Source organism: Amblyraja radiata, chromosome 13 (genome assembly GCF_010909765.2).
Source record: "Amblyraja radiata isolate CabotCenter1 chromosome 13, sAmbRad1.1.pri, whole genome shotgun sequence".
Taxonomy (NCBI): Eukaryota; Metazoa; Chordata; class Chondrichthyes; order Rajiformes; family Rajidae; genus Amblyraja; species Amblyraja radiata.
In genome coordinates, this window is record NC_045968.1 from 25654259 (window position 1) to 25680043 (window position 25785).

Here is a 25785-nt window from a genome sequence, read left to right on the forward strand (position 1 = left end):
ATGGATTGACATCCAAGGTAGCATTCCATTTGCCCTACTCGTCTCCTGTGCACCACAACCAATCAGCTCCAGCCTCCAGGCCACCGCCTCCATTTACTTGTTGATGATCATCATGAGACAAACAAACAGCTGGCCATTTCACTAGCGAAAGGCCCATGAATTATCTTCAAACCTATAAAAAGGACAAATGTATTTGTCAAATCAACCCATTTCTGACTTTCCAACAGTAAACTTCAGAATGGGATTATAGATAGCATTTTTATTTTAGAAACTGGTCACATTTATTAATTAACAACAAATTGTTTGAACAATTACCCATTGATTACCCATTACCCAAAGCTTTCTTTTCATTCTAGTTATTTATTGACAATGCTTATTGACAATGCTTCTAGTTGATAATTTTTTTTTGTTAATCTGTCCAGTTCCATTTCCACTTTAGATTTATTTTCAAGCTGGTGCGACCTGGGAGATTTGGAGATATATTGAAAGCTTCTGCATATGTTAGAGGGTTAAAGTGTATTTGTCACTGTTTGTGAGGTCATATATCTTTCGATTCGTTTGTGGAAAAAAAACTAACAGAAAAATAATCAAAGGCAGGGTTGCACTGTGATTGCTGCTGTGGAATGTTTTTAGCAAAGCCAGGGGTTGTGCTCCAGAGTGGTCTTCTGACTCGGTTGACAAACTGTGGTCTACTTGCTCAAGTTGAGCGGAGCTCTGGTTCCCTAGCACAACTGGGTTCCCAGTGCAGGTTGTTCAGCCACAGCATGTTGGCTTATGCTGAACTCACAGTGCCTCCTCCACAAGCTCTCTTCCAACCTTTTGTTGTACCCAAAAAACTCCTGCTGGGACCTGGACCTTCTAACATCTCTGCCCGGGTCCAGGAGGCAGGGGGCAAGCAAATAATAGGACACATGCACATTGAAATGTTTCAGGTAAGCTTCTATTTCTGTTTATTTTATACTTCTTTCTGAAAATTATTCATTATTTGAAATTGTGGGAAATTATTTTGTAGACACATTTTTTAATAAATAGATTAAATGTAGTTATTTGTGGGAAGCAATAGTTTGTAATACCACCACTAAGAGCAATATAAACTTGCACAGTGAATAACAAAATCTTTTTGAGATCAGGTTATATGAAAGATGTTGAAAGGAGGAAGATGAAATCTGATGTGTTGGTATTACAGTTGAGGAAAGGGGATTCCAGTGGCATGAGGGAGGAGCTGGCCAAAGTTGACTGGAAAGGAACCCAAGCGGGAATGAAGCTCTTTGCAGCAATGGCAATAATTTCTGGGAATAATTCTGAAGATGCAGGATCTTTTCATACCAAACATTCAACCTTCATAGTTTGCACTGAAGTAGCTAGTTAGTGCAATAGTTTGTTCTGAGGTATAGCTCAGGGCCAGTATTAATACAATAGTTTGTACTAAGGTGGCCCATGCCTTCAGTTTGTTGCAATGTATTTTACTGAGGTGATCCAAGGCCAATAATCTGTTACCGGATTTGTACTGAGGTGGTCCAGTGCTCGTAGTGTGGTATTAGTTTGGTCAGACGTGGTGCTGGGCTACTATTGGCACAATTGTTTGTGTTCAATGATCCAGTCTTGTAATAATTTGATGCTGTTGTTTGCACTGAAATAATCTGTTGCTTCTTTGTTGTTTCATACAGTATGGTTACTTGGTCTTGTAACCACCAGTTACTGTAAATAATGTTCAATAAATTGTGAAATAGACAATGCACCATAGACAAAGAGCTTTTAAGCTGGAGTATATTTGTGCGTGTTGCTAGCATAATCTTTCCACCATTTCTGCGGCAGTTAGAAAATTCAATGCTCAGTTAGTAGTCTGCGGACAACATTTACATATGTCTACAATCAGAAGTCTCCAAGTCACAGTCGAGGGGTTTACTGAAATAGATAAGAGGATCTACAGGACAAAGGACAATGTACAACTACCCTGTGTGAAGGTTTACAGGAAGATCTGGAAAATGTAACAATTTCCCAGCTCCTGGGCGCCATTGCATCGATAAAGTAATTTTCTGTTGCCTTTGACACACAAGCACAGCTTTGGCTGACTGAGAAAAAGAGTATTTAAGATTAAGCTCTCAAATCCAGCAATGGCTGTCTCGCCAAAAGTCTATCTCGTCCATTCCTTCTTGGATGTTTTATAGTTTGTGTTAAATGTATGTTTTAATGTTCTTTCGCTTGTTTTATATGGTGGGGGGGGGGGGGGTCGGGGGAAACTTTAAATCTCTTAGCTTGATGGAGATGCGATTTTTTTTTCCGTATCGTATCACCGTCTGCACTGCGGCCTAACATGGAGGAATTGGCGGCCTCTGCTGGAGACAGACTTCGGGAGCCCCAACCGCAGGACCACCCCGATCATGGGAACTTCGACGGTCCCGATCGCGGGAGCTTCGAACGCCCCGAAACTGTGTGTAGAAGCACTATCTGACAAACTAATCACCACCTAACAGACGAGAAAGGGTTTTTTAACTACCATGAATGGAACTTTCTGTTTCAATTGAGTTTTTAAAGGTCAGTGCACCAACATGGGATTGACTTTTTAGTTGTAGGTATGGATTAGTGACAGAATTTTGTTAATAAGTGAAAATTTTCAGAATTGGCATGTATTTGCCAAATGTTCCAAATTGGTTAGAAGAATATGGGGATTACCTATTACTTTGTGGGGGGAGGGGGGGAGGGGGAAGAAACAGCAGACTAATTGCGATAGAAGAGCAAAAGATGCAGCAATAAAAATCAGTAAGTGAGAGAGTGCTAGTTCTACAAAATTTAGAAGAATTGCAAAATGTATCAGATCTTTGCTTAGTGTTGAAGCACTGTGCACTGTTTGATCTTCATATTTTAAAAAGGATTTATAGGTACTACAGTGACTGAAAACAAGATTTATAAAGTTGGTAACAGAAATGCAAGGTAACACTTATTATGAACAGGAGAACATTTCAGGTCTCTTTTACCATGGAGAAAGGAGACTGAAAGAAGACCTGATAAAGAAATAAAATTACGCACAAAGTAACCAGGTTGGTCTAGAAATTCTGGAACACCAACATTTGTGCACGAGGTGGAATTACAATTAGAACACAAAGTATGTGCTATAACTACAGGATAAGCACTCAACTTAGCAAGACAAGCCCAAAGCATTGACACGCTAATCCTACTCGTAGTCTTTTCCGTTCCATGGTTTTTAGCCGGGTAATCTACCCGTGAGTCATCTTCCGCCCCTGCTCCAGCAGTATCTTTCTTTTATATGTCGTAGCTATTTAAGGGTGCAGTGAGACTGTGTACAAGTGTGTCGGAAAGAACTGCAGATGCTGGTTTAAATCGAAGGTTGACACAAAATGCTGGAGTAACTCAGCGGGATAAGCAGCATCTCTGGAGAGAAGGAATGGGTGATGTTTCAGGTCGAGAACCTTCTTCCAGGGTCTCAACCAGAAACGTCACCCATTCCTTCTTTCCAGAGATGCTGCCTGTCCCGTTGAGTTACTCCAGCATTTTGTGTCTATTTCAGTTTTAACCAGCATCTGCAGTTCCTTCCTACACTTTAAATTATGTGGTCTGTATTGGTGCTAAATGGTGTGTAATTCTATGTAAAAGAGGAACAGTAGGACATTGATTACAACATGAGCATAATCCATTTGGGACACCAGCTATTACTAAAACTCTCATCTCGACCACTTCTGGTTTGCTTTTTTTTTAAATTGGCGCAAAAACGTACCATATATTGCTAGGATTTTTACGCCACCTTACTCACCGTTCGCCTCTCCTCCAAGTGCACCAAGTTTTGTTCCGATTGGTGGAAGACTACAAACGTTATGAAGGTTTAAAAAGCGTGAGATCAGCAGATTGGTCTTCTCGCCTGTTAGTCACCATGAAGGTAATGCCCCTTCCTGCACCCACTGGAGAATAAAGCACCGGAAGCGGGGCTGACTCCACAAGCGTGATGATTGAGTTCACAAGAGTGGATTCGGGAATGCCGCTGTGCGGAGTCAGGAAAGCCGCTGTGCGGAGTCGGGAAAGCCGCTGTGCAGAGTCGGGAAAGCCTCTGTGCGGAGTCTGGTAAGCCTCTGTATGGAGTCGGGAGGTGCTGTGTAGTCGGGTAAGCCGCTGTGTGGTGTCGGGTAAGCCACTGTGTCGTTGGGAAAACCGCTGTGTGCAGTCGGAAGGTGCTGTGTGGTGCCGCGGCAGGTGGCCCTCCCACACCGCCCAGCCAACCCCCACCCCCACACCACCACACTCCCCACACACCCCCCCCCCCCACCACCACCCCCCCACCAACACCTCCCACACAACACCCCCCCACAACCACCCCTACCCCCATACAACACACCCTCCATACACCCTCCACCGCACCCACCACCCCGCAAACAAATACCAACACATACTCCCCCAACCACCCCTTCCCCTACTCCCCCCACAACCCCTACCAACCCCCCAACACCCCCAACCCCCTCCCCCCCACACTACCACCCCCCCACCCCTTCCCTCCCCCCCACACCACCCCTCCCCCTCCCCCCCACACCACCCCTGGGGGACCAGGCCTCCCATGTGACTGGGACCCAACGGGTCCCACTTAGTCTAGTAACCCTCTAAACTCCTGTGCTGCATTTACCTATCCAATCTAAACTTGAATATAGACACTTTTTTTGCCAACCACAAACCTTGCAACTGAGTTCTGGATAAATTAATTTTACATGGTCTAATTCCTGTAAATATAATTGTTTTTAAGTCCTCATTCCAGGAATGGCAGAACTTCCTTTTAAGGATATTTTCATATTTTACCTTGTCTGATTTTAAACATTTCAATTGTATTTAAAAAAAATATGCCAGCTACGTTTGTTTTCCAAAGTTGCACTGTCTCTGTGGTGTGAATCACCCTTTCCTTCTCTTGATGCAGATCATGGATGAGATCAAGGCTGGAATTCAATACGCCTTTCAAACAAAGAACAACCTGACTCTGGCAATCAGTGGCTCTGGACACGCAGCCATGGAAGCAGCCTTGGTTAATGTGGTGGAGCCGGGAGATGTGGTGCTAATCGCAATTCATGGCGTGTGGGGTGAAAGGGCAGCAGATATTGCTGAGAGAATTGGTACGATTTCTTTACTTTGTGATAACCACAACATAATGTTTGCATCCAACTTTAATAATTTCTATTTAAACCAAAAACATTCCAGCAACTTCAGGGTATTCTTACTTTTGAAGAACTAATATACATATATTTTTTCCTCCTTTCTGGGACTTCTTAAGATGGGTAATGTCTGATTCCAAAGGCTAATGACAGATGTCTTCCAGTTACAAAGCTGGTATATTATCAGGGTTTTGAATTTTGAAGGAAAAAACACAGTGGGTAAAATAAATAATAGGTTATGTTATGTAGATAAATTATGTGACAATGTTTCATTTGGAATCTACTTTCTATTGTGGGGGTAGGATGAGAGCTGCTATTTTATGTAAGTAAATGACAGTTTTAGCACTCATCTCAGAAGAATCCTCTGTGTGCAGTGAACGGAATTGAACACAAGAATCAGTATTAGGCCACCTGGTCCCTCAAGCCTACCACACCATTCAATATGATTTTGGCTGATCTACTCAGGTCCCAGCTTCTCTTCTGTGCCAGATGGATCAATGGAGGTGAAAACAGTAGAAATATTTTTGGAAATATATGAATAGAGAAATGGATGGCTTCCCTTGATGGTTAAATTAAGATGGATTGAAATGCTTTCCATTTCAAAGAAATATCTTGCAGTTAGAAATTTGGGTTAAGAGATTCCGGTTGGAGTTTAATCCAGACGTAAGGTGATGCATCTTGGGAGGTTAAATGTAGGAGGAAAGTATAACATGCCTGCACTGACCATGAAGACAATCTAATCCCATCTGCCTGTATTCTGTCTGTATCCCTTCATTTCTTGCCTGCATTAACATGGAAATGGGTCAGGAGGTGCAAGTCCATAGTTCCCTGAAAGTTGCAACCTGTGGATGTTCATATCATAGGAACAGAATTAAGCCATTAGGCCCATTGAGTCTACTCTGCCATTCAATCATGGTAATCTATTTTCCCCTCTCAAACCCATTCTCCTGCCTTCTCGCAGCAACCTTTTGCCTTCCTTACCATCGATTCAACTTGCAAATGACATTATTAGTAAACTTGCACCAACACTCCCAAGTCGCTTCGCACTTCTGATTTCAGAATCCTCTCCCTATTTAGAAATTAGTCTATGCCTTTATTCCTACTATTAAAGTGCAAGACTTTGCTATGCTGTAAAGAAGGTGAATGCCATGTTTGCCTTTATTGGTCGGGGCATTGAGTATAAAGTTTGCAAATCATGTTGCAGCTATACAAAACTTTGATTGTGCCACATTCGAGTGTAGTGCACTTTAGGAAGAATGTGAAGGCTTTAGAGGGTGCATAAGAGGTTTGGTGGATGTTGCTTATTATAAATAGAAATTGGGCAAACTTGGATTATTATCTCTGAAGCTCGCAGGCAGGGAGGCCCCATGTTTAAAGTAATACAATTATGAAAGCCATTGATAGGATTGATAGTAAGATACCTTTTTTCCCAGAGGAAAAAATAACTGAGGACAACGGTTTAAGGTGAGAGGGGAAAGTTTAAAGATTTGTGAGGAAAATGCACTTTTACACAGAGAGTGATAGGTGTCTGGAGGTCCCAGAGAAGGTGGTGTAAGCAGATTGAATAGCAATGTCTGAGGCATTTACATAGATACGTGCAGGTAGGGAGTAGAGGGATACAGACTATGTGCAGGCAGATGGGATTAGTTTAGATGGGCCTCGTGGTTAGTTCAGAAAGATTGAGCCAATGGACCTGTACCATTAAACTATAAAGACATCGGATCAGAGTTAGGCCGTTGGCACATCGAGTCTATTCAGCCATCCGATCATGGCTGATCTATTTTCCCTCCAGCCCATTCTTCTACCTTTTCTCCATAACCTTCGAATCAGATCTACTGGAGCTGTGAGACAGCGGCACAAGCATGCCTGCTATTGCGTAACATCTTATTCCATTCCCGTAGTATCTCGGCCCTCAGTTTGAAGTGATGAACAAACTTGCCAAGATTTATGAGTTCAACAACCAATACTGTTTCTTTTAAGGGCTCTTGTAGAAGTCATGTGGAACAGTTACTGACATTTAACAGTTAGCTGCACTTAGACTTACCAATTGAACTTCAGTATTAAAACAATACACGTTTGCTCATGCTTGAAAGCCCAGCTCCAAGCTAGTGTTGATTCTGTCATATAAGCTTGAGGGAAGGGAACGTAGTCAATATCTACAAGATTAAGGTCTTCTGCTAAACCACCCCACTCTACCATACTGCTCAAAGCGAGACCCAGGAAAATGTGGCCTATTTCCCATTTTTTAGGAGCCATCTCTCAGCTTTGGCAATTTCTTGCAATGTCTCAATGCAGCCTTTGGTTGACTTAGCAAAAAATATATTTGAAGTTACGAACCTCAAACCTAGCACACAGCTCCTCATCGTCCAGTTGGAAATGTAGCCCTTATCTTACATTTACCTCTCAGACTGGCAGTTTCTCCCATTCTGTGTACATCACAGTTTGACAGTGAGGAGTTCGATTTTATGTCAGTGGGTAATTGTCCTGGCCTGACTTATATATTTGTACAAAGATGTAACCTGACTTGGCTTAGCAGTTGGCTGCCTTTGAACCCAAGTCATCGTTTGTGAGGTCTTAAACTGCAAAAGCAACTGTCTCTTCAGCCTTATGCCCCTGTCCCACTTAGGAAACCTGAACAGAAACCTCTGGTGAACTTGCGCCCCACCCAACGTTTCCGTGAGATTCCCGGAGGTTTTGGTCACTCTCCCTAATGGTCGAAAGTGGTTTCCGCGTAGTCGAGGCTTCTTCTATGTTCCGGCGATTATTTCAACAAAATCAAAACCGGCCTCGACCTAGAAGATCTGCTGGAAAATAAAATGCCCGCTATTTTTATTAAACTTCTTAAAACTGTCTCCATTCCTTCTCCCCCTCCCCCCCCCCCCCCCCCCCCCCCTTCTCTCTGTAAAGGACTGACCGTGCTCTGTGGCAGCCGTTTCCCTCCTCTTCATCGCGCAGACAGCGCTCCTCCACTGTCCTTGGTCCCCACCTTCGCGATGTGTTTGTGTGTGTGTGTGTGTGCGGTCGGTAGCAAAGGTCCTGTAGGATCTTTGGTCAGTAGATGCAGCTTACGCTTCGGTCGAGGCTTTCCAGGTGAGTGACCTAAACCTCTGGCGACTCATGGAAACCTTGGGTGGGGCGCAAGGTCACCAGAGGTTTCCGTTCAGGTTTCCTAAGTGGGACAGGGGCTTAACCAAAATCTTCCTCTAAATTGCTTGTTTCTTATTTTCTTTCTCTCTTCTCCTTTAAGACAAGTTGAAAAACATGTTTCTTGGTCAATCTGCCTAATATCACTTTGTCCAAATTGGATTCACTGTGCTTTGTGAGGCACATCAGGACATTTTGCCAATATCAAAAGCCAATCGAGATGTATGTTATTGCACCCTTGATCTTGAGACCGTGCCAATAGCTGCACAAGGCGAAAGAGTTAATATTTAATATTAGGTAGAATTACCCTTTGGAATCTTAACATTTTTATACCTTTATAGATGTCAGAGTGTTATCTTGTGACTTTTATTTTGTATTAAAGGTGGAGATGTCAGGAGATTTATAAAACCTCCTGGTGAAGATTTCAACCTGCAGGAAATTGAGCAGGTTTGTGATTTTTTCTCCCATTAAATGTGCAGAAGTGCCAATGGGTATGGGTATGTTCACTTGTAGTGAATGATCAGTTTGCTTCGGATCCTGTACAAAGCAAGTTTGTACAGGATGTGGGAATTTGTCAACAATCATGCAGACACAATCATTCAGACTGTTGGTAAATTCTACTGCCTACTCATCGAGAGTGCAGCTTATGTTTTATTTTCTTATCGAAAATCCCAACCAGAGTGAGTTACTGACTGAAAAGCTAAAGCATTTGTGTAAACGTGCTATTGTGCCACCTACTGAAATATTTGGTACTTCACCCAGATTAAAAGATACTCCTCACATCATCATATTAGGTTTTGATATCTGGTCATCAACATATTTATTTCCTGTTTAGGTGCAGGCTAATGTAATTCAACACAAATTTCATCCAGAATAATTCTCAGATTTTATATATCAGGAGCCTCCTGCAGAATATTAATAGAAGTTGTGGCAAAGGGTATAGTTGTTAAGGGGAGAAACTGAGTTATTCTACTTCTCATTACTCCAGGCTTCATAAATGATAGTGAGTGATACTATCCCCATTTGTTGGGAAATTATAAAATTAAATTCTTGTGCCCGGTGGGAAAAGACTTGATGAGGAAGGTAATCGATCATTGGAAGTTATACTGAGAAGGAGTCTGTTGGCCGAGCAGCAAAGACTTTGCGTTCCAAATTGTAAGCAACCAGCATTACAAAAATGACATTGACCATCACCACGGTTCTAAAGGGGGTAATCACAATGGCAGTGTTTCTGACGTTATACTAATCTGTGTTGATTTGGGCCATATGTACACAGCTTACAAAAATTCTGTTTTACCTTGCAGGCTCTGGTACAGCACAAGCCCATTCTGTTTTTCATCACACATGGGGAGTCTTCCTCAGGCGTGGTTCAGCAATTGGATGGGATGGGACCACTCTGTCGCAAGTCAGTGCACACCAGCCATACAATGACTTTGATTTCACCATCAATTTTTTTCTCCTTGGTTTTTTTTTTTCAAATTAATCAAAACTAAAGGGCAACTGATACTGTTAAAGGCCGTTTAATTTATCCTCAAATCAAACCTTAGTTCACAATTAGACACAAAATTCTGGAGCAAGTCAGCGGGTCTGGCAGCCTCTCTGGAGAAAATAGATGATGTTCTGGGTTGGGAACTTTTTTAGATTGATTTTAGTAGGGAGGGTGGGGGAAAAAACTTGAAGCGAAAAGAGGCAGGACAAATCAGTTCCAGCAAAAGATGACCTCAGGCAAGGAGGTTCCTTCATAGGCAGCTACTTGGATAGAGACAGCTGTGAGCCCAAAAGGGGTACATAGTTGAGAATTATTAAGTTACATTAGCCAAGGTTCAGGAAAAAAGTAAGGGGAGGTGGGAGGGAAGGGGGGTGTTCATAAAAGTTACTTAAAATTGGAGAATTCAAAGTTCATACCAATTGCTGTAAGGTACCCAAGCGGAATATGGGGTCCTGTTCCTTCAGTTTGCGTGTGACCACACTCTGACCATGGTGGAAGGCCAGGCCAGAAAAGGTCAGTATGCGAAGGGGAGTTTTAATGATTAGCAACTGGGAGATCCAGTAGGCCTTGGTGGACCTAGCGCAAGTGTTCAACAAAGCGTTCACAAATTTACACTTGGTTAGGTGCCAACATCAGGAACACCGGATGCAGTTGATGAGGTTAGAGGAGGTGCACGTGAATCCATGTCTCACCTGAAAGGGCTGCTGGGAGACATGGTGGAGTAACTTACCGGGTCAGGTGATGTCTCTGGAGCAAATAGATAGTGACATAGAGAGATATAGAACACATTAATGTAAGATATGCAAATGGTAATGATGATCAAGGAAAGGTGGAGCCCACAATGGCAATGGCATTGTTGGCTGTGGGCTAGTTGATAATGAGTTATACAGTCAGTGAAATTCAACAGGACAACAGTTTAACTAGTACGACAACTAGGATGGGGATGGGGTTGGGGGCGCGGAGAGAGAAGGGATGCAAGGGTTACTTGAAGTTAGAGAAATCAATACTCACTGGATTGCAAGCTGCCCAAGCGAAATAGTCATCATGAACCCAGATACTAGGCTTGCAGAAAAAGCCGATCATAGAATGTGTATCTAGAATTACATGTAGATCATCCCAACAAATTACTTAAATGGCTATGGTGATAATTAAACTCATAAATATTGGAATGTTAGTCCTGCACCAAAACCCTGCTGAATTTTAAAGGGAAGTAACTCAACTCTTGCTACAGCGAGCAATTCACCATTCTCAGTATAAAATCAAAGTGCTACAATAGAAAAATATTGCTCTCACCCACTTCCCCAGACGTTCTGAGGTGGTGTCTGAATCACACTTTTTCCGTAACACACAACTTTATGATAAATGGCACAAATGAAAAACATTCACAACTTAATTGGATAGAGTTAGAACAGTAAAACCCCTGTCTCACGGTGCGAGTCCACCCACGCGTGACCCCGAGTTTAAAACAAATCAAACTCATGGTAATCACGTAGAATTAACGTAGCAGGAACGTCGGAGCTCGTAACTCTAACAGCAGGTACTCGGGAAACTTGTTAACTCGTGAAAATCGTTCAACATGATGAAAGATTTCCATGAGACAAATTTACTCTTGAAGTAAATATTTTAAACTTTTAAACTCGTTGTAAGAACGTAGATGCCCCATAGATGCCCCGTGAGTTTACCGTAGTGACTCGTGAGTCTACCGCGGGAACTCAGCAGGACAGGCAGCATCTCTGGAGAGAACGAATGGGTGACGGGATGAAATTTCCAAACTTCTGCTGCGTCTTTGTGTTACTCCAGCACTGTGTGTTCACTTTTTGTCAACCAGCATCTACCCTTTCTTGTGTATGACGTTATTTGTATCCGTGGCAGTTGATTGTCGCTCCCTTCAGTTTCCCAGGGGGTCGGGACCAGACTGGAGTTTAAAATGTTTATTTCAAGAGTAAATTTGACTCGTGGAAATCTTTCATCATGTTGAAAGATTTTCACGAGTTAACAAGTTTCCCGAGTACCTGCCGTTAGCGTTACGAGCTCCGACGTTCCGGCTACGTTAATTTTACGTGATTACCATGAGTTTCATTTGTTTTAAACTCGGGATCACTCATGGGTGGACTCGCACCGTGAGACAGGGGTTTAAGTGAATCAATAAGCAAATATTATGAAAATTGGTGGTGTACAGATGGCAAGGGTTCCCAAAGCTGCAGCATAATATGCATCAGCTTGAATGTGGAGTGGAGCAATAGCAAATGGAATGTAATTCAGATGAGTGTGAAGAGATGTATTTTCAGATGGCATCCAGGGTAGGGTGAGCTTAGCTAATGGTAGGCCCTTTGTGATTGATGACGAACAGAGGGATTTTAGAGTGCAAATGCATTGATCCTTGAAGGTCTAGCCCTGGTGAATGGGGTGGTGAAGTCGGTTTACGACATGCTTGCCCTCAATGGGTGTGGAATAGAATACAAGTGCTGCAACAGTTTTATAAAACATCGGTCAGGCAACACCAGGAGTCCTGTGTGCAGTTTGGTCACCACATTATAGCAGGGATGGAAACAGTGCAAGGAAATTCACCAGGATGATCTCTGGGTTGAACAATTACGATTATAGAGAAACTGGATAGATTGAGGTTGTTTTCCCTGAAGTGAAGGAGTTGAACGGTGACTGTATAGAGCTATCTAAACTATATAGGGGAGGAAAGCGGGGGGTGTGGCAAGGGGGGTGTGGGGTGGGGGGGAGGGGTGTGTGTGGGGGAGGGAGGGGTGTGTGGGGGAGAGGAGGGGGGCAGCAAGCCTTGTGGAGCTGGAGGTGGGGGGTAGGGGGGGAGGGGAAGGGAGGGGGGCAGTGAGCGTGGTGGAGCCGGTGGAGGGGGGAGGGCAGCGAGCGTTGTAGAGCCAGGTGGTGGGGAGGGAGGGAGGGTTGTGTGGGTGGGGGGGGAGGGGGGGGGGTTGTGGGGGCGGGGAGCTCGGAGAAAAGACGGGGTGGAGGGTGTATTACTGGGGAGGGGGGGCAGGAGCCAGCGAGGGGGACCAGAGGGGAAGGTGCTATAGCAGAGGAGTCACAGCAGGCGCTGGACGATGGACGTTCTCCTCCGCCGGGATCAGAGTCTCCGTTTTCCGTCTGGTAACATCCGTGACATCTCGGCTAGGTTGGGTTGGGTTGGGCCGGGCCGCTTCCTGTCCCTCCGAAGATTGTGTCTGGTTGGTGACCAGGCCATCCAGAGCCGGCCATCCAGTGCCTCCCTCAGCTCCAGTAGCGTCTCCATTTTCCTTTTGGCGACATCGATGACATTTCCGACTCCGCACCGGGCTGGGCTGGGGTGGGTTGGGCGGGACGGGTCGGGTCAGGGCCGCTTCCAGCCTCTCCGAAAATTGTGTCTGGTTGGAGACCTCCGCCGGCCATCCAGAGCCTCCCTCAGTTCCAGTAAAGACGCGATGGCGCAGGAAGGGGCGGACCGTCCCACGAAGTGACAGGAGAAAAGACCAATCCACTCGGAGCCGATTGGCAGGGGAGGAGATTGATCTGCGCATATGCAATTTTTAAACCTCGCTAACTTTTACATTAGACACCCGATCGATACAAAACATGGTGCACTCGCAATAGAGGAGAACGGTGAGAACGTAAACTTGTTATCTTCTGCGCACAAACCGGAAGATAACAAGATCAGAGCTTTAGTTATGTTTAGAAAGATAGATAGATAGATAGATAGATAGATGAGGAGGGTAGATAGAAAATATCTCTTTCCTGTTGGAGGTGTCTAAGGCAAGATAGCATTGGTAGAAGGTTATGAGAGGATCTGAGGGAAATTATTTTCACGTATAGCGTGGTTGGCATCTGGAATGTGCTGTCTGAGGTGGTGGTGGAAGCAGTTTATCTCACGGCATTTAAGTAATATCTAGACAAGAACATTAATCGTACATAAGGCTTACGGACCTAATACAGTCATATGGGATTAGTCGCGGCAGTGTAACAGGTAGCATGGACATGCTGGGTGGACGGATCTGTTTCTCGCTGTACATCTCTAGTTAGTGCTGCGATGTTTAAATACCTACTCTTTTTGCAATCTCTAGTGTTGTTTTATTTTGTTTCCAGGCATAAATGTTTGCTGCTGGTTGACTCTGTTGCCTCTCTAGGTGGAGCTCCTCTCTACATGGATAAACAGGGTATGTATGAGCATCAACATTGTTCACAAAAGTGAGTGATCCAATGTTTTTACCTTCCTTTATCATTTTATTTATAACATAAGGTAACAACAGTCAGGGCCGGCGTTAAGCCGATTTGACCGATTGCTCCCAATTGGGCCCCGCGCCTAATGGGGGCCCCGCACTAATGTTCAGTATTTCGTACGGAAATACGAATTCTCTTTGTTAAATAAAGATTTTTTTAAATTCGCCATCCGGCTTTTTTTTAAACGAACATGCATAACAACCGCTGCACGGCCATCATACACAAACGATTTGTTAACTAGTGCTGTTAGCACTTCTTAACGGTAAGTAGTTAACACCTTGTTATGCGATGTCATGAATCTGCATCTATCCACATTCCTCAGTAAATGTTATAGTGTTTTGAACAAGTATTAATGACGTCGTGTTCCTTTGAATAAAATTCACGCGGCGTCATTAATACTTGTTTAAAACACAATTACATTTACTGAGGAATGTAGATCGATGACACGTTGATAATTTCATTTAACTCACCATCATGAATGAGGGCCCCGGACCGCGAGAAGGGGCTTCTTCCTGGTGTGCAGGTTAGTCATTCACCTACCGACCCACGTTGTGTCTCTCTGTCTTTTGCTCACTCCCTCCCTCCCTCTTTCTCTCGCGCTCTCTCTCCCGCTCCCCGTCTCGTCTCTCTCTAGCTCTCCTACTCCCTCTCTATCACCCTGTCCCCTCAGCATTCCCGGAATCATTGATGTTTAGCGGTAGACAAAAATGCTGGAGAAACTCAGCTGGTGAGGCATTCGCCTGGCCCGCTGAGTTCCTCCAGCACTCTGTGTTTTTTGTTTGGCTCTGAAGTTGAAGGTGGCTCAGCGGGACGGGCAGCGGCTCTGGGGAGAGGGTTGTGTTTCTGGTCGAGACCCTTCTTCAGACAATCACAAGTACTCTCACCGACGCGAGTTCAGTTCGGTCTGAAGAAGGGTCTTCTCTCCAGAGTCGCTGCGCTGCCTGTCTGCTGAGTTATTCCAGCTTTATGTCTATCTTCAATTTCAGATAATTACAATTTCTCACGGGGGGCTTATAACGTCTCTAAACCCCTCTGGGACCCTCTGAACACCTCTAAACCCCCTCTAGCCCCCCTATTTCCCTCTATTCCCCTCTAAACAATTGTAAACACACCTGAACCCATCTGAAGCCCTCTAAACATCTCTAAATCGTTTAAACCCCCTAAGGCCGGCCATGCACGCACACACACAGACGCATACACACAAACACACACACTCAGTCACACAGACACAGAGACACAATCGCATACACTCATAAACACACACACACATTCAATCTTTCAAAGTGCCGCTCATTTTATTAGATGTGTGACACTTTCATATAGTTTTTCAAAATTTTAGTGTATCAAGCATTTAATGTTTTTTTTGGTTAAAGACGAGCATACTACACGAAATATAAACATACATAAATTTTTACTTTTCTAGAGTAGGGGCCCCGCCATCAATTTTCTAATTGGGCCCCGCAATTCCTAGCACCGGCCCTGACAACAGTGATGGCTGGAAATGATCAGCAGCTCAACCAGCATCTGTGGGGAGGGTGGCACAGTGGCACATCTAGTGGATCTATTGTCTCCCAACTCGTGTGCTCTGGATTCAATCCTGACCTTTGGTGCTGACCGTGGGGCGTTTTCATGTTCTCCCTGTCACTGTGAGGTTTCTTCCAGTGCTCCCGTTTCCTCCCATTTCGTAAAGAAATATAGGTCTGTAGGCAATAGACAATAGGTGCAAAAGTAGGCCATTCGGCCCTTCGAGCCAGCACTGCCATTCAATGTGATCATGGCTGATCATCCACAATCAGTACCCTGTTCCTGCCTTCTCACCATATCCCTTGACCTCCACTATCTTTAAGAGCTTTATCTAACTCTCTCTTGAAAGCATCTAGAGAATTGGCCTTCTGAGGCAGAGAATTCCACAGATTCACAATTCTCTGGGTGAAAAAGTTTTTCCTCATCTCCTATCTAAATGGCCTACTCTTGACTCTTAAACTGTGGTCCCTAGTTCGGGACTCCCCCAACATCGGGAACGTTTCCTGTCTCTAGCGTGTCCAATCTCTTAATCATATGTTTCAATAAGATACCCTCTCATCCTTCTAAATTCCAGGGTATACCTGCCCAGCCACTTCATTCTATCAACACATAACTCCTGGGAATTAACCTCATGAACCTACTCTGCACTCCCTCAATAGCAAGAATGGCCTTCCTCAAATTTGGAGACCAAAACTGCACACAATACTCCAGGTGTAGTCTCACTAGGGCGCTGTAGAACTGCAGAAGGACCTCTTCTCTCCTATACTCGTGTGGGGGTGCCGTTGAGTATGGCTGCCCTGCCTGCAGCTGTTTGTCCTTTCACTTTTTAAATTTTTTTAGTGTGTTTTGTTTTGGAGGTCTTCTAGTCTTTTTATGTGGGGGGGGGGGATTTTTTTTTCTCAGTCCCTACCTGGTCGGAGATGCGGCTTTCCTCCGAGCCGCATCTTCGGCCCTTCCTCGCGGCCTACCAACGGGACTGGAGCGGTGTTGCCTGCCGGGACCGGCCAGAACTTCAGCTCCGGCGGCGGCCCAGCGCTGAAGCACCATCGCAGAGCGGGCGATGCCTTACCGTTCTTCTGTGGTAAGCTCCGGAGTGCTGTGCCGCCGACTCCTACATCACGGAGCTGTGGTCACGGAGTGTCCAGCTGCGGGTGGCGCTGACTCTGAACACCGCAGAGCTTGGGATCTTTCGCCGAGATTGCCAGTGTTGGAGCTCCGACCAGCGCGGCCTGTGGACTTCGGGAGCCGCGGTCTCGGGTAGGAAACGGCCGTTCCAGACACTCCAAGCCGCTGAGAGTGTTCTTCCGATGCCGGAGCTCCATCATCCGGCGAGAGGGCCTGAAACATTGGGCCGCCGTTGCGGAGGCCTCAATAGGCCCGACCATAGGTGAACAAGAGAAAGAGGACTGGACTTTGTTGCCTTCCCTCACAATGGGAACCATTGTAGGGGGATGTTTTTATGTTCAACTAGACCAAGTGCAGACCCGTTGGGTCTGCTCCCCCAATGCAGCCGTTCCCTACCTGTAGCCCCCACGGGAGACGTGGTCCTCCAACTCAAGCCGTTCCCGAAGATAAGATTCCAGCACTCAGCAGTGCGGCTGTTTTTAAATGGCGTCTTTGAGGCGAGAGGTGGGCGCCAGCAGCCGTTATGGTCGCTGGCCAGCAGGAGGCGACAAAATGAGTGAGTGGGGGGGGGGGGGGGAGAATGTGTACATAAACACAACGAAATTTAATGAGGAGTGGATACTTGGAATGAAAAGTGAAATATCTGCCGAAATGGAAAAAATCTGGGCGTTTGTAGGTCTGGTGTTGGCGTAGCAATGAATCAAAAGCTGACACCCACAGGCTGGCAACCGCAAGACAAGCAGAAACACACACACACACACACAGTTTTAATATTATATAGATAGATGGTAAATTCTTTAATGTTGTGTTTTACTTTTATTGGTGTGCTGCAAATGGCAACTCAAATTTCACTACACCAAGCGACAATAAATGTCCTTTGCCCTTTGTACTCATCTCCTCTTGTTTTGATGGCCAACATGCCATTAGCTTTCTTCACTGCCTGCTGTACTTGCATGCCTACTTTTAGTGATTGATGAACAAGGACCCCTAGATCTTCTTGTACTTCCTGATTTTGCCACCAAAGTGGTTAACCTCACATTTATCCACATTAATCTGCATCTGCCATGCATCTGCCCACTCACCCAACCTGTTCAAGTCACTCTGCACCCTCATAGCATCTTCGTTACACTGCCACCCAGCTTTGTGTCGTCTGCAAATTTGCTAATGTTACTTTTAATCCCTTCATCTAAATCATTAATATATATTGTAAATAGAAACATAGAAAATAGGTGCAGGAGTAGGCCATTTGGCCCTTCGAGCCTGCACCGCCATTCAATATGATCATGGCTGATCATCCAACTCAGTATCCTGTACCTGCTTTCTCCCCATACCCCCTGATCCCTTTAGCCACAAGGGCCACATCTAAATCCCTCTTAAATATAGCCAATGAACTGGCCTCAACTACATTCTGTGGCAGAGAATTCCAGAGATTCACCACTCTCTGTGTAAAAAATGTTTTTCTACAAATAGCTGTTGTCCCAGCACCGAGCCTTGCGATAGGTTAATTGAGCGCTGTAAATTAGCTCTATTATGCAGGTGCGTGGTAGGTGGGAATTTGCAGAGAATAAAATGTGATAAGTGTAGTACTGGTATACTTGATGGTCTTGATGAATCATTAAAAAAACCATTGTTGTTTAAGAACTTCAAAAGTATTTAATTGCATTTAATTGTACATTCCATCGGCATACATACCCACCATGTTATTAATGCCAGTTATGTTAAAGTTTGGCCGCACTCTGGAATAATAAACGCTGTCAGACACTGATGCTCATAGTAAAGACACAACTTTATTACGCGAGTGGGAGAGTCACAGTAAGTATGGTCACATACTTGCCAGCTCCTCGCGGCCCCACCCAATTATATTGTGCGCAGGCAGTTTATTTAATAATAATAATAATAATAAACTTTATTACGGACTCAAGGTCCAGACAAGGGGCAACATTACATTAAAAAAGCATTGCATATCAAATATCATAAATACATATAAAATCTTGGTATATCACTTATAAAAACATTATAATTTATATATTTTTTAAACACAATACTTAAGTTAAAAATCCAGATTAAAAGATGATCAATGTCCTACAACGAGACAACGAGACAACGATACCAGTGTCTCCACAGCTGGGATTCGTAGCTGGGACTCATTTATACATGAGTAGTTACGGATCCAACTAATCACACAGTCAAGACATTCCTGCACCAGTTCTTATTGTGACTAGAACAGACATGTTTTCCTCTGCAGTTCTACTTGGTATCACGCCTCTCCCCTTTTTAGTCACAACACCCTTTGGAATGCTACAAAACCTTTTATTAATTAGCTAGCAATTCCAAGTAAGTAAAGCAGGCGCACCTGCACAACATGCAATCTGTCGCAACACATTTCGCCATCCACCCCCAGCTATGTACACATTAACACTAAAACCCCCATCCTCCTCTACAGTTAGGAACATGCATCACAATTACTGAAGAGAATGGAAAACGCCTGTGACATTTTCCACATCGTCCAAATTGTGCGGTCTTCCACTGATTTGTGTAACAGCCCAACTCAGCATTTTGTTGCCATTTCTCACTATCTTGAGTAGCCAGCCTCATATTCCAAATGATGTGACCATCTTTTTTTATTCAGGTATTGACATCCTTTACTCTGGATCCCAGAAAGTCCTCAACTGTCCCCCTGGAACTGCGCCAATCTCCTTTAATGACAAAGCATGGTTTGTAACTTTGTTTTCTCATCTGCTCTGCTGCTTAAGTAATCCCAGGTAACCACAAAAGGCCACTTCCTCCCACACATCTGCTGCTACCTGTGACAATTACTGAAAATCAAATTGCAGACAGGCCACTGATTTTACATCCCATCCCAATTATTGTTGGACACAAACTGCCACAAAGTGATACTGTTTGAAGAGCAGAGTAGTTGGTTATACTGATCTATGTGGAACCTTAGTGTTTACAAATTGGTTTCAGTTATTTTTACTTTACTTTAGGAAACCATTTCAAAAAGACTGGAGACATTTAGGGTTGTGACCATTTTAGAGTTGCTTTGCTTTCATTTCTCAAATACATGACCTCACAGAGTGTCATAGTTAATTACCCATCTCTGGGTGAAAATTCCTTGAGTCACTGTTTGAATCTATTTCAGTTATTTTTCACATCTTTCTAGCCGTAATTTTCCTCAGCCATTCAATGCTTCCCTTGAATCAGTAAAATTAAATGAAAACATCCAAATTGCTTTCTCCTTGTATCTATAATTCTTAATTAATTGCTAATCAGCCTCTCTCCTGCAGAAACACGTGTGTAAGACCATTCATGGCATCTCTTACATATGTGAGAATAACCAGTCATAGAGTATCAAACTATATTTCTTTACAGATATTTTGCATCATTTTCATAATGTGTCTTTGTGTTCTGTTTACAGCCAGAAAATATTTAATCGGAAGAAGAAACCTACTTCATTTTATTTCGACATGAGTTGGCTTTCAAACTTCTGGGGCTGTGATGGGAGTCCAAGAAAGTGAGACAAAGTTTCTGTTCTTACATTGCAGGAAATATTCGAGATTTGGGAATTAATTGAATGGGGTGGGGTGGAATCCCAGGCGTGAATACAAAGAATGAAATGGGATGGAGTGAGAAAGAGTGAGGTGGAGTGCATTGGCGGGTAAAAGGACGGAGGGATGGGGCATCTGGGAGACAGAGCATCTAAGAGGCAAATGGACGGAGCGTCCGAGATTGGAAGAGAGGGAAATGGTGTTTAAGAAGGAGAGAGATGCAGGTGGGAAACAGAATGAGTAATTGGGTGGAGAGAGAAAATTGACAAAAATGATAAAATTTGGAGAAAAGGCTTTGGTGAACCTTGGTGGTTAGGGAAAGTGATGATTGGAAATTTATTGGGTCCAGAGACAGTAACTTACATTGTGTTTAAGAAGGAACTGCAGATGCTGGAAAATCGAAGGTACACAAAAATGCTGGAGAAACTCAGCGGGTGCAGCAGCATCTACGGAGCCGCATCTATGCAGCTCCATAGTTGCTGCTGCACCCGCTGAGTTTCTCCAGCATTTTTGTGTACAGTAACTTACATGACATGCTGAACCTCATTAACTGGAAATGTGGTAATGTTGCATCTTATTTTTACAGATATCATCATACAAGCCCCATCACCGGTCTTTTTGCTTTGAGAGAGGCACTTGCAATTCTTGCAGAAACAGTGAGTTTTGGTGTTTTTACCAAATTTGGATTTTATTTTCCCCATCGTTTTCACCAGTGCCAGCAATCGCTAGGTAACTTCCTGCAGTGTAGCAAAGTAAGCTGATTAGGATCCTTAACCTGCCACCCATGCTCACCCATCCCACTCCAACATTGTGTAGAAGGTATTCATAATGTGAACCTATGGGCATGAGCATGCACAGGTGGAATCCTATCAAAAATCTCACATGTAAAGCACTGCTCATTCACTCCTTTCGCAGGACTATATCAGTTTGCACTAGATCTATATTCACCAAACTTCACTCCTTCCTTGGGTCGGATATGAAAAGAATATACCCATTGCACATTTCTCAATGGAGCAACCATTGCATTGAACCCTAAGCCTGCCTCTTTTCTCTGGCTCTTCCAATTATTCTCTTTCCAATCTGCTCCCTTGCATTGTACCTGTCTACAGTTTGATCTGAAAAGTACTGGGGATGGGAGATCACTGTTTTTCAGTCTTGACCTTCTGTGAAGCATTGTTGCCATTTCTCTGCAGGGCCTTGAGAAACACTGGAAACTTCACCAGGAGAATGCTGAGTACTTGCACAAAGGCCTGCAGGACCTTGGTTTGAAACTCTTCGTCAAAGACAAGGTGATCACTTTCTTTGGAGCCAAGTGAACAGTGAAAAACTTTGCATTTATCATCGTTGGAGAGGCTGTGTCCATAAGCATTAGTCTACTCAAGTTTACGATAGGATCAGCCAGTATTGTACAGATTAAACATGTATGATAACATTCATAGATGCTTCATTGTGAGTAGGTTATGATTCAAAGGAGATGGCCAGAGAAGCAACTGGTTTAGGCAAATAATGCAGTTGGGCCTGTGGAGATCAATCAGCACTCTTCAAAATGTTTAAACTTGAATTGGAGCTGCTGCATGGGATTAATTTTAAGAATCAAAATCTGAATTCATACCTACATATTCTTCACATGGAAGGGAAACAAGGTTCAGTTAGATTGATAAACTAATTGATAAATACTTCAACTATTGAAGTGTTATTTTGAAGACCTCTGTCCCCATTTTGCCCTGTGGGTAGACGATGAAGAGGAGCTTTGGAATTTCAACCTAAGTAATAGGGTGGTGAATTAAATTTGCTAAAAAAGCTGGCCAGGGTAAATAGCAGGATCAAAATAATGGTTGCTACCTTGATAAGTCCAGTGCCTTCCTGTTGACATCTCCATTGAACCCGAACATGTCAGATTCTGTGTTTAATATCATGCTCTGAGAGGAAAGATTGGCATCTCCCCCCCCCCCCCCCCCACCACCATTGAAAATGTTGAAATTGTGCATAAATGTTTACAATACCTTGGTTTAAAACTGTCAAATACTATTTCACTTTGAAATCAACCAGATTTACATTTAGATTTAGATTAATTAGAAATGCTTTGTTTTGCATGCTATCTAATCAAATCAGATAATACACAATAGACAATAGACAATAGGTGCAGGAATAGGCCATTCAGCCCTTTGAGCCAGCACTGCCATTCAATGTGATCATGGCTGATCATCCCCAATCAGTACCCCGTTCCTGCCTTCTCCCCATATCCCCTGACTCCGCTATTTTTAAGAGCCCTATCTAGCTCTCTCTATAATAGTATACTATAATAGTATACATAAATACAATGAAGCCAAATCAAGTACAATAAATAGAGCTCTGTCCCCATTTTGAAGATAGAATGCAGAATATAATTATCAGCATTGTAACATAACATTTCCAGAAACAAAGTCCAATATCACCAATGAGATAAAAGTGAGTCAAACGGTACCCTGGCTTATGGAAGGACTGTTCAGAAGCTTGATAACAGAAGGGAAGAAGCTGTTCCTTCGTTTCATCATGCGTGCTTTAAAGTTTCTGTACCTTCTGTCAGACAGGAAGACAAAAAAGGGCCAGGGTATTTGATTATGTTGGTTGCTTTCCTGAGGAACGTGGTGTAGATGGTGCGCCTTCTTGGCTGTTGCTTCAATGAGGTTGGTCCACGACAGATCATTGGTAATAGTTATGCCAAGGAATTTGAAGAGGGACACGATGAGAAAGGTCTTTGATGATGTTGGCTGCTTTCCCGAGGCAGCGTGAAGTGTAGATGATGTGCCTTCCTGGCTGTTGCTGCTTAGCTTTTTGCATTTGTCTATAACTGAAGACACTGGAGAACAGTGTCTATAAGCATTACTCTCTGCTCAAGTTTATGGTAGGATCAAGCAGACTTTCAGTGCAGGACACAAACATTTCACAAACTTCCCCCTGAAATCATGGAGTACGTACAGAAACATTGCCAAGCCTTGGTAATAATTATATGAGCCACACATTTACTTTTGCTATTTGACTCTGTAATCAAAGATCTTACAACTAAATTGGGAGTGAAAGAAATTTTAGAGAAGGCTTTGGAAAAAAAGATTAAAATATTTGTCATTTACTCTTCAGGCACTAAGGCTCACCACAGTCACAACAATTGCGGTGCCTGAAGGTTATGAATGGAAAGACATCACTGACTTTATAATGAAGAACTACCAGATCGAGATCACTGGTGGACTGGGACCCACGATTGGCATGGTACGTGAAAGCAGGTGTGGCTCAGAGGCACGTGCAGGGAAGGTGACCGGTTTCGTAGAATTAAGACGTGGACATTTTTGCTGTAATTTATTACTTTACCCTTATATTTTAGGAAAAAAACACTTCCAATCTAATAAGGTACTGCTTGTCTACATATGCAGCTGGCCGGTATCACTAGGCATAACATAGTTGCAGGGCATTAAGAGAGCAATCTGGTCTTCAATACGTGGCCCATGATGCACTGTCAAAGTTTATTCTATCTTAAAGTGGATGGATTTCATGAAAGATATGTGGTGGACCATTTATATTTGTTTACATTTACATGCATCCTGGCTAAATAAATGGCAATATTTGCAAATATGTTATCAATATAGAGATAATTTATGTAAGATTCCCCACATGGCATTTCCCTGTTCTTAGCTGAGTAATTGCAGTAATCGGCTATACACACAGCTGACAAGATCACTTCAGCAGCTCCATAAAGCCAGTTAGAAGTGCTAAGATAGGTTGCTTCTTTAGCTCAGATACTGCAGGAATAAGCAATTCCGTTAATCCTTGTGGAATCTGCATGTGATTCATTCTTGGATAAATGATTTCCTCCAAGCCGCATCACAGCAATGCAGCTGCTAATCATTAAATGTTTGTGGACTTTCTCCATCTGGTTCATGCAAATATTAGAACAGCCTTTATTGACGTAAAGATGAGGCGACTGGCACAATGATGTAGAATGGGTTTTAGTTTGTAGTTCTTTTTAGAGTCTTTCGAGACCATACACCATTACGTTATGGTCCACGTCAGAGATAGACAAAAAGATGAAACCTCTTGTTAAGGGTTTCCATAAGTTTCTTGACAGCAGATTATTCCAGCGCTACTTCCCTGTAACTGTAAATGCAGACTTAATACAGATGCATACGATTAATTATGGACCACTCTACTCCTGCTTATGAGAACAGCCAAAAAAGTTGCTCTTTATTCACTAGAGTGGCAAGGTGGCACTGCGGCAGAGTTGCTGCCTTACAGCACGAGACCCGAGTTTGATCCTGACTGTATGGAGTTAGTACGTTTTCCCGTGCATTGGTTTTCTGTGGGAACTCCTGTTTCCTTCCACACCTCAAAGACATACTCCAAATTGTAGGCCAATTGGCTTGGTAAAATTGTCTCTAGTGCATGTAGGACAGTGTCAGTGTATGGGGATCACTGGTCATCACGGACTCGATGGCTGAAGGGCCTGTTTCCGTGCTGTATCGCCAGTTTCCGCGTCATATCTCTAAACTAAACACTCAGAGTTCATTTATCAAGGTTCTTAAAGCAAATATTAAACTAGGATTTTTTAATGATATTTTAAAGTTACTCAAGGTTTGTCACTCAAATTCTCTCCAGAAGCAGGTTGAAGGGCCAGGATCTCTTTCATAATGGTGTGCTTTTTCCTAGTGCAGCCTCTGCATCATTGTTTGGAATAAATGAGTTTCTAAGCTATGCGCTAAAGAAATCTCTGTTCTTGATCTTTAGGTTTTGCGTATTGGATTAATGGGCATCAATAGTACAAAAGAGAATGCAGATCTTGTTCTCCGAGCTCTGAAAGATGCCCTTAAGAACTGCAAGAAATCCAAGTAATGGTCAGAACCATTGAACAGTTCCAGTACTATAACCAGTCGACAGAAGAGAAAACTAATCACTAATGTATAAGCAATGATAAAAAAAAACTTGTTCTAATTGTATCAAAACATCAACAACCTTCGAGCTTCAAAAGGTAACTGTTTGGTTCATAGTGCTAGGTGTTCAATGATATTAACGAAAAGATTCAATAAATCAAATCTTTTGAATTCAGAAAATAATCTTTTGGATGGCTGATATGTTCACTGATGTCGTTAATCCGGATTCACTGTTTAGTTTTCCAAAGATAAAAAAGTGAAGGACGCAATCGCACTTTTTTTCTTGCCTCACAGTAGACCTCTGATGGTTCTGGTGTCAGAGAAAAAAAAGGTTGTGAGGATGGACCAACCATATCAAAGATTGTCCCAAAGGGGCACAGACCTCACCAGAGACAGGTCACAATTGAAGCAGGTGAGGGAACATGGTCATGTTGATGGCTAGAGATATTGTGAAGGTAACAGACCTCACCCTATTAATTACACTGTTGAGAACTGTACCAATCCAATATACTTGTACTCAAACCCTATTACCCTCCGGTACCAATTCAATAATCCTGACATCCAACAGCTGTTGACTTCCTGGGTGAGGACTCGAACCCGATAGGTACGAACCTTGTGAGCCTGACCCTCATCCCCTGGCCTCGAACCCACCTAAGTGCAGACTCTAACCCTCCAGGGACTCAAACCCTTGA

At 43.4% G+C, this 25785-nt stretch overlaps 1 protein-coding gene across 1 annotated transcript; it reads left to right on the plus strand.

Moving 5' to 3' along the window:
- Positions 1 to 387: 387 nt before the first annotated feature.
- Positions 388 to 25276, plus strand: agxt (alanine--glyoxylate and serine--pyruvate aminotransferase). Its single transcript, XM_033031493.1, has 11 exons — positions 388 to 932; positions 4913 to 5105; positions 8671 to 8735; positions 9593 to 9693; positions 13864 to 13934; positions 19277 to 19361; positions 20066 to 20161; positions 20782 to 20851; positions 21389 to 21484; positions 23313 to 23441; positions 24951 to 25276. Exons 1-11 carry the CDS (start codon positions 624 to 626, stop codon positions 25053 to 25055), a joined length of 1320 nt encoding a protein of 439 aa, XP_032887384.1. The 5' UTR covers positions 388 to 623; the 3' UTR covers positions 25056 to 25276.
- Positions 25277 to 25785: the final 509 nt, after the last annotated feature.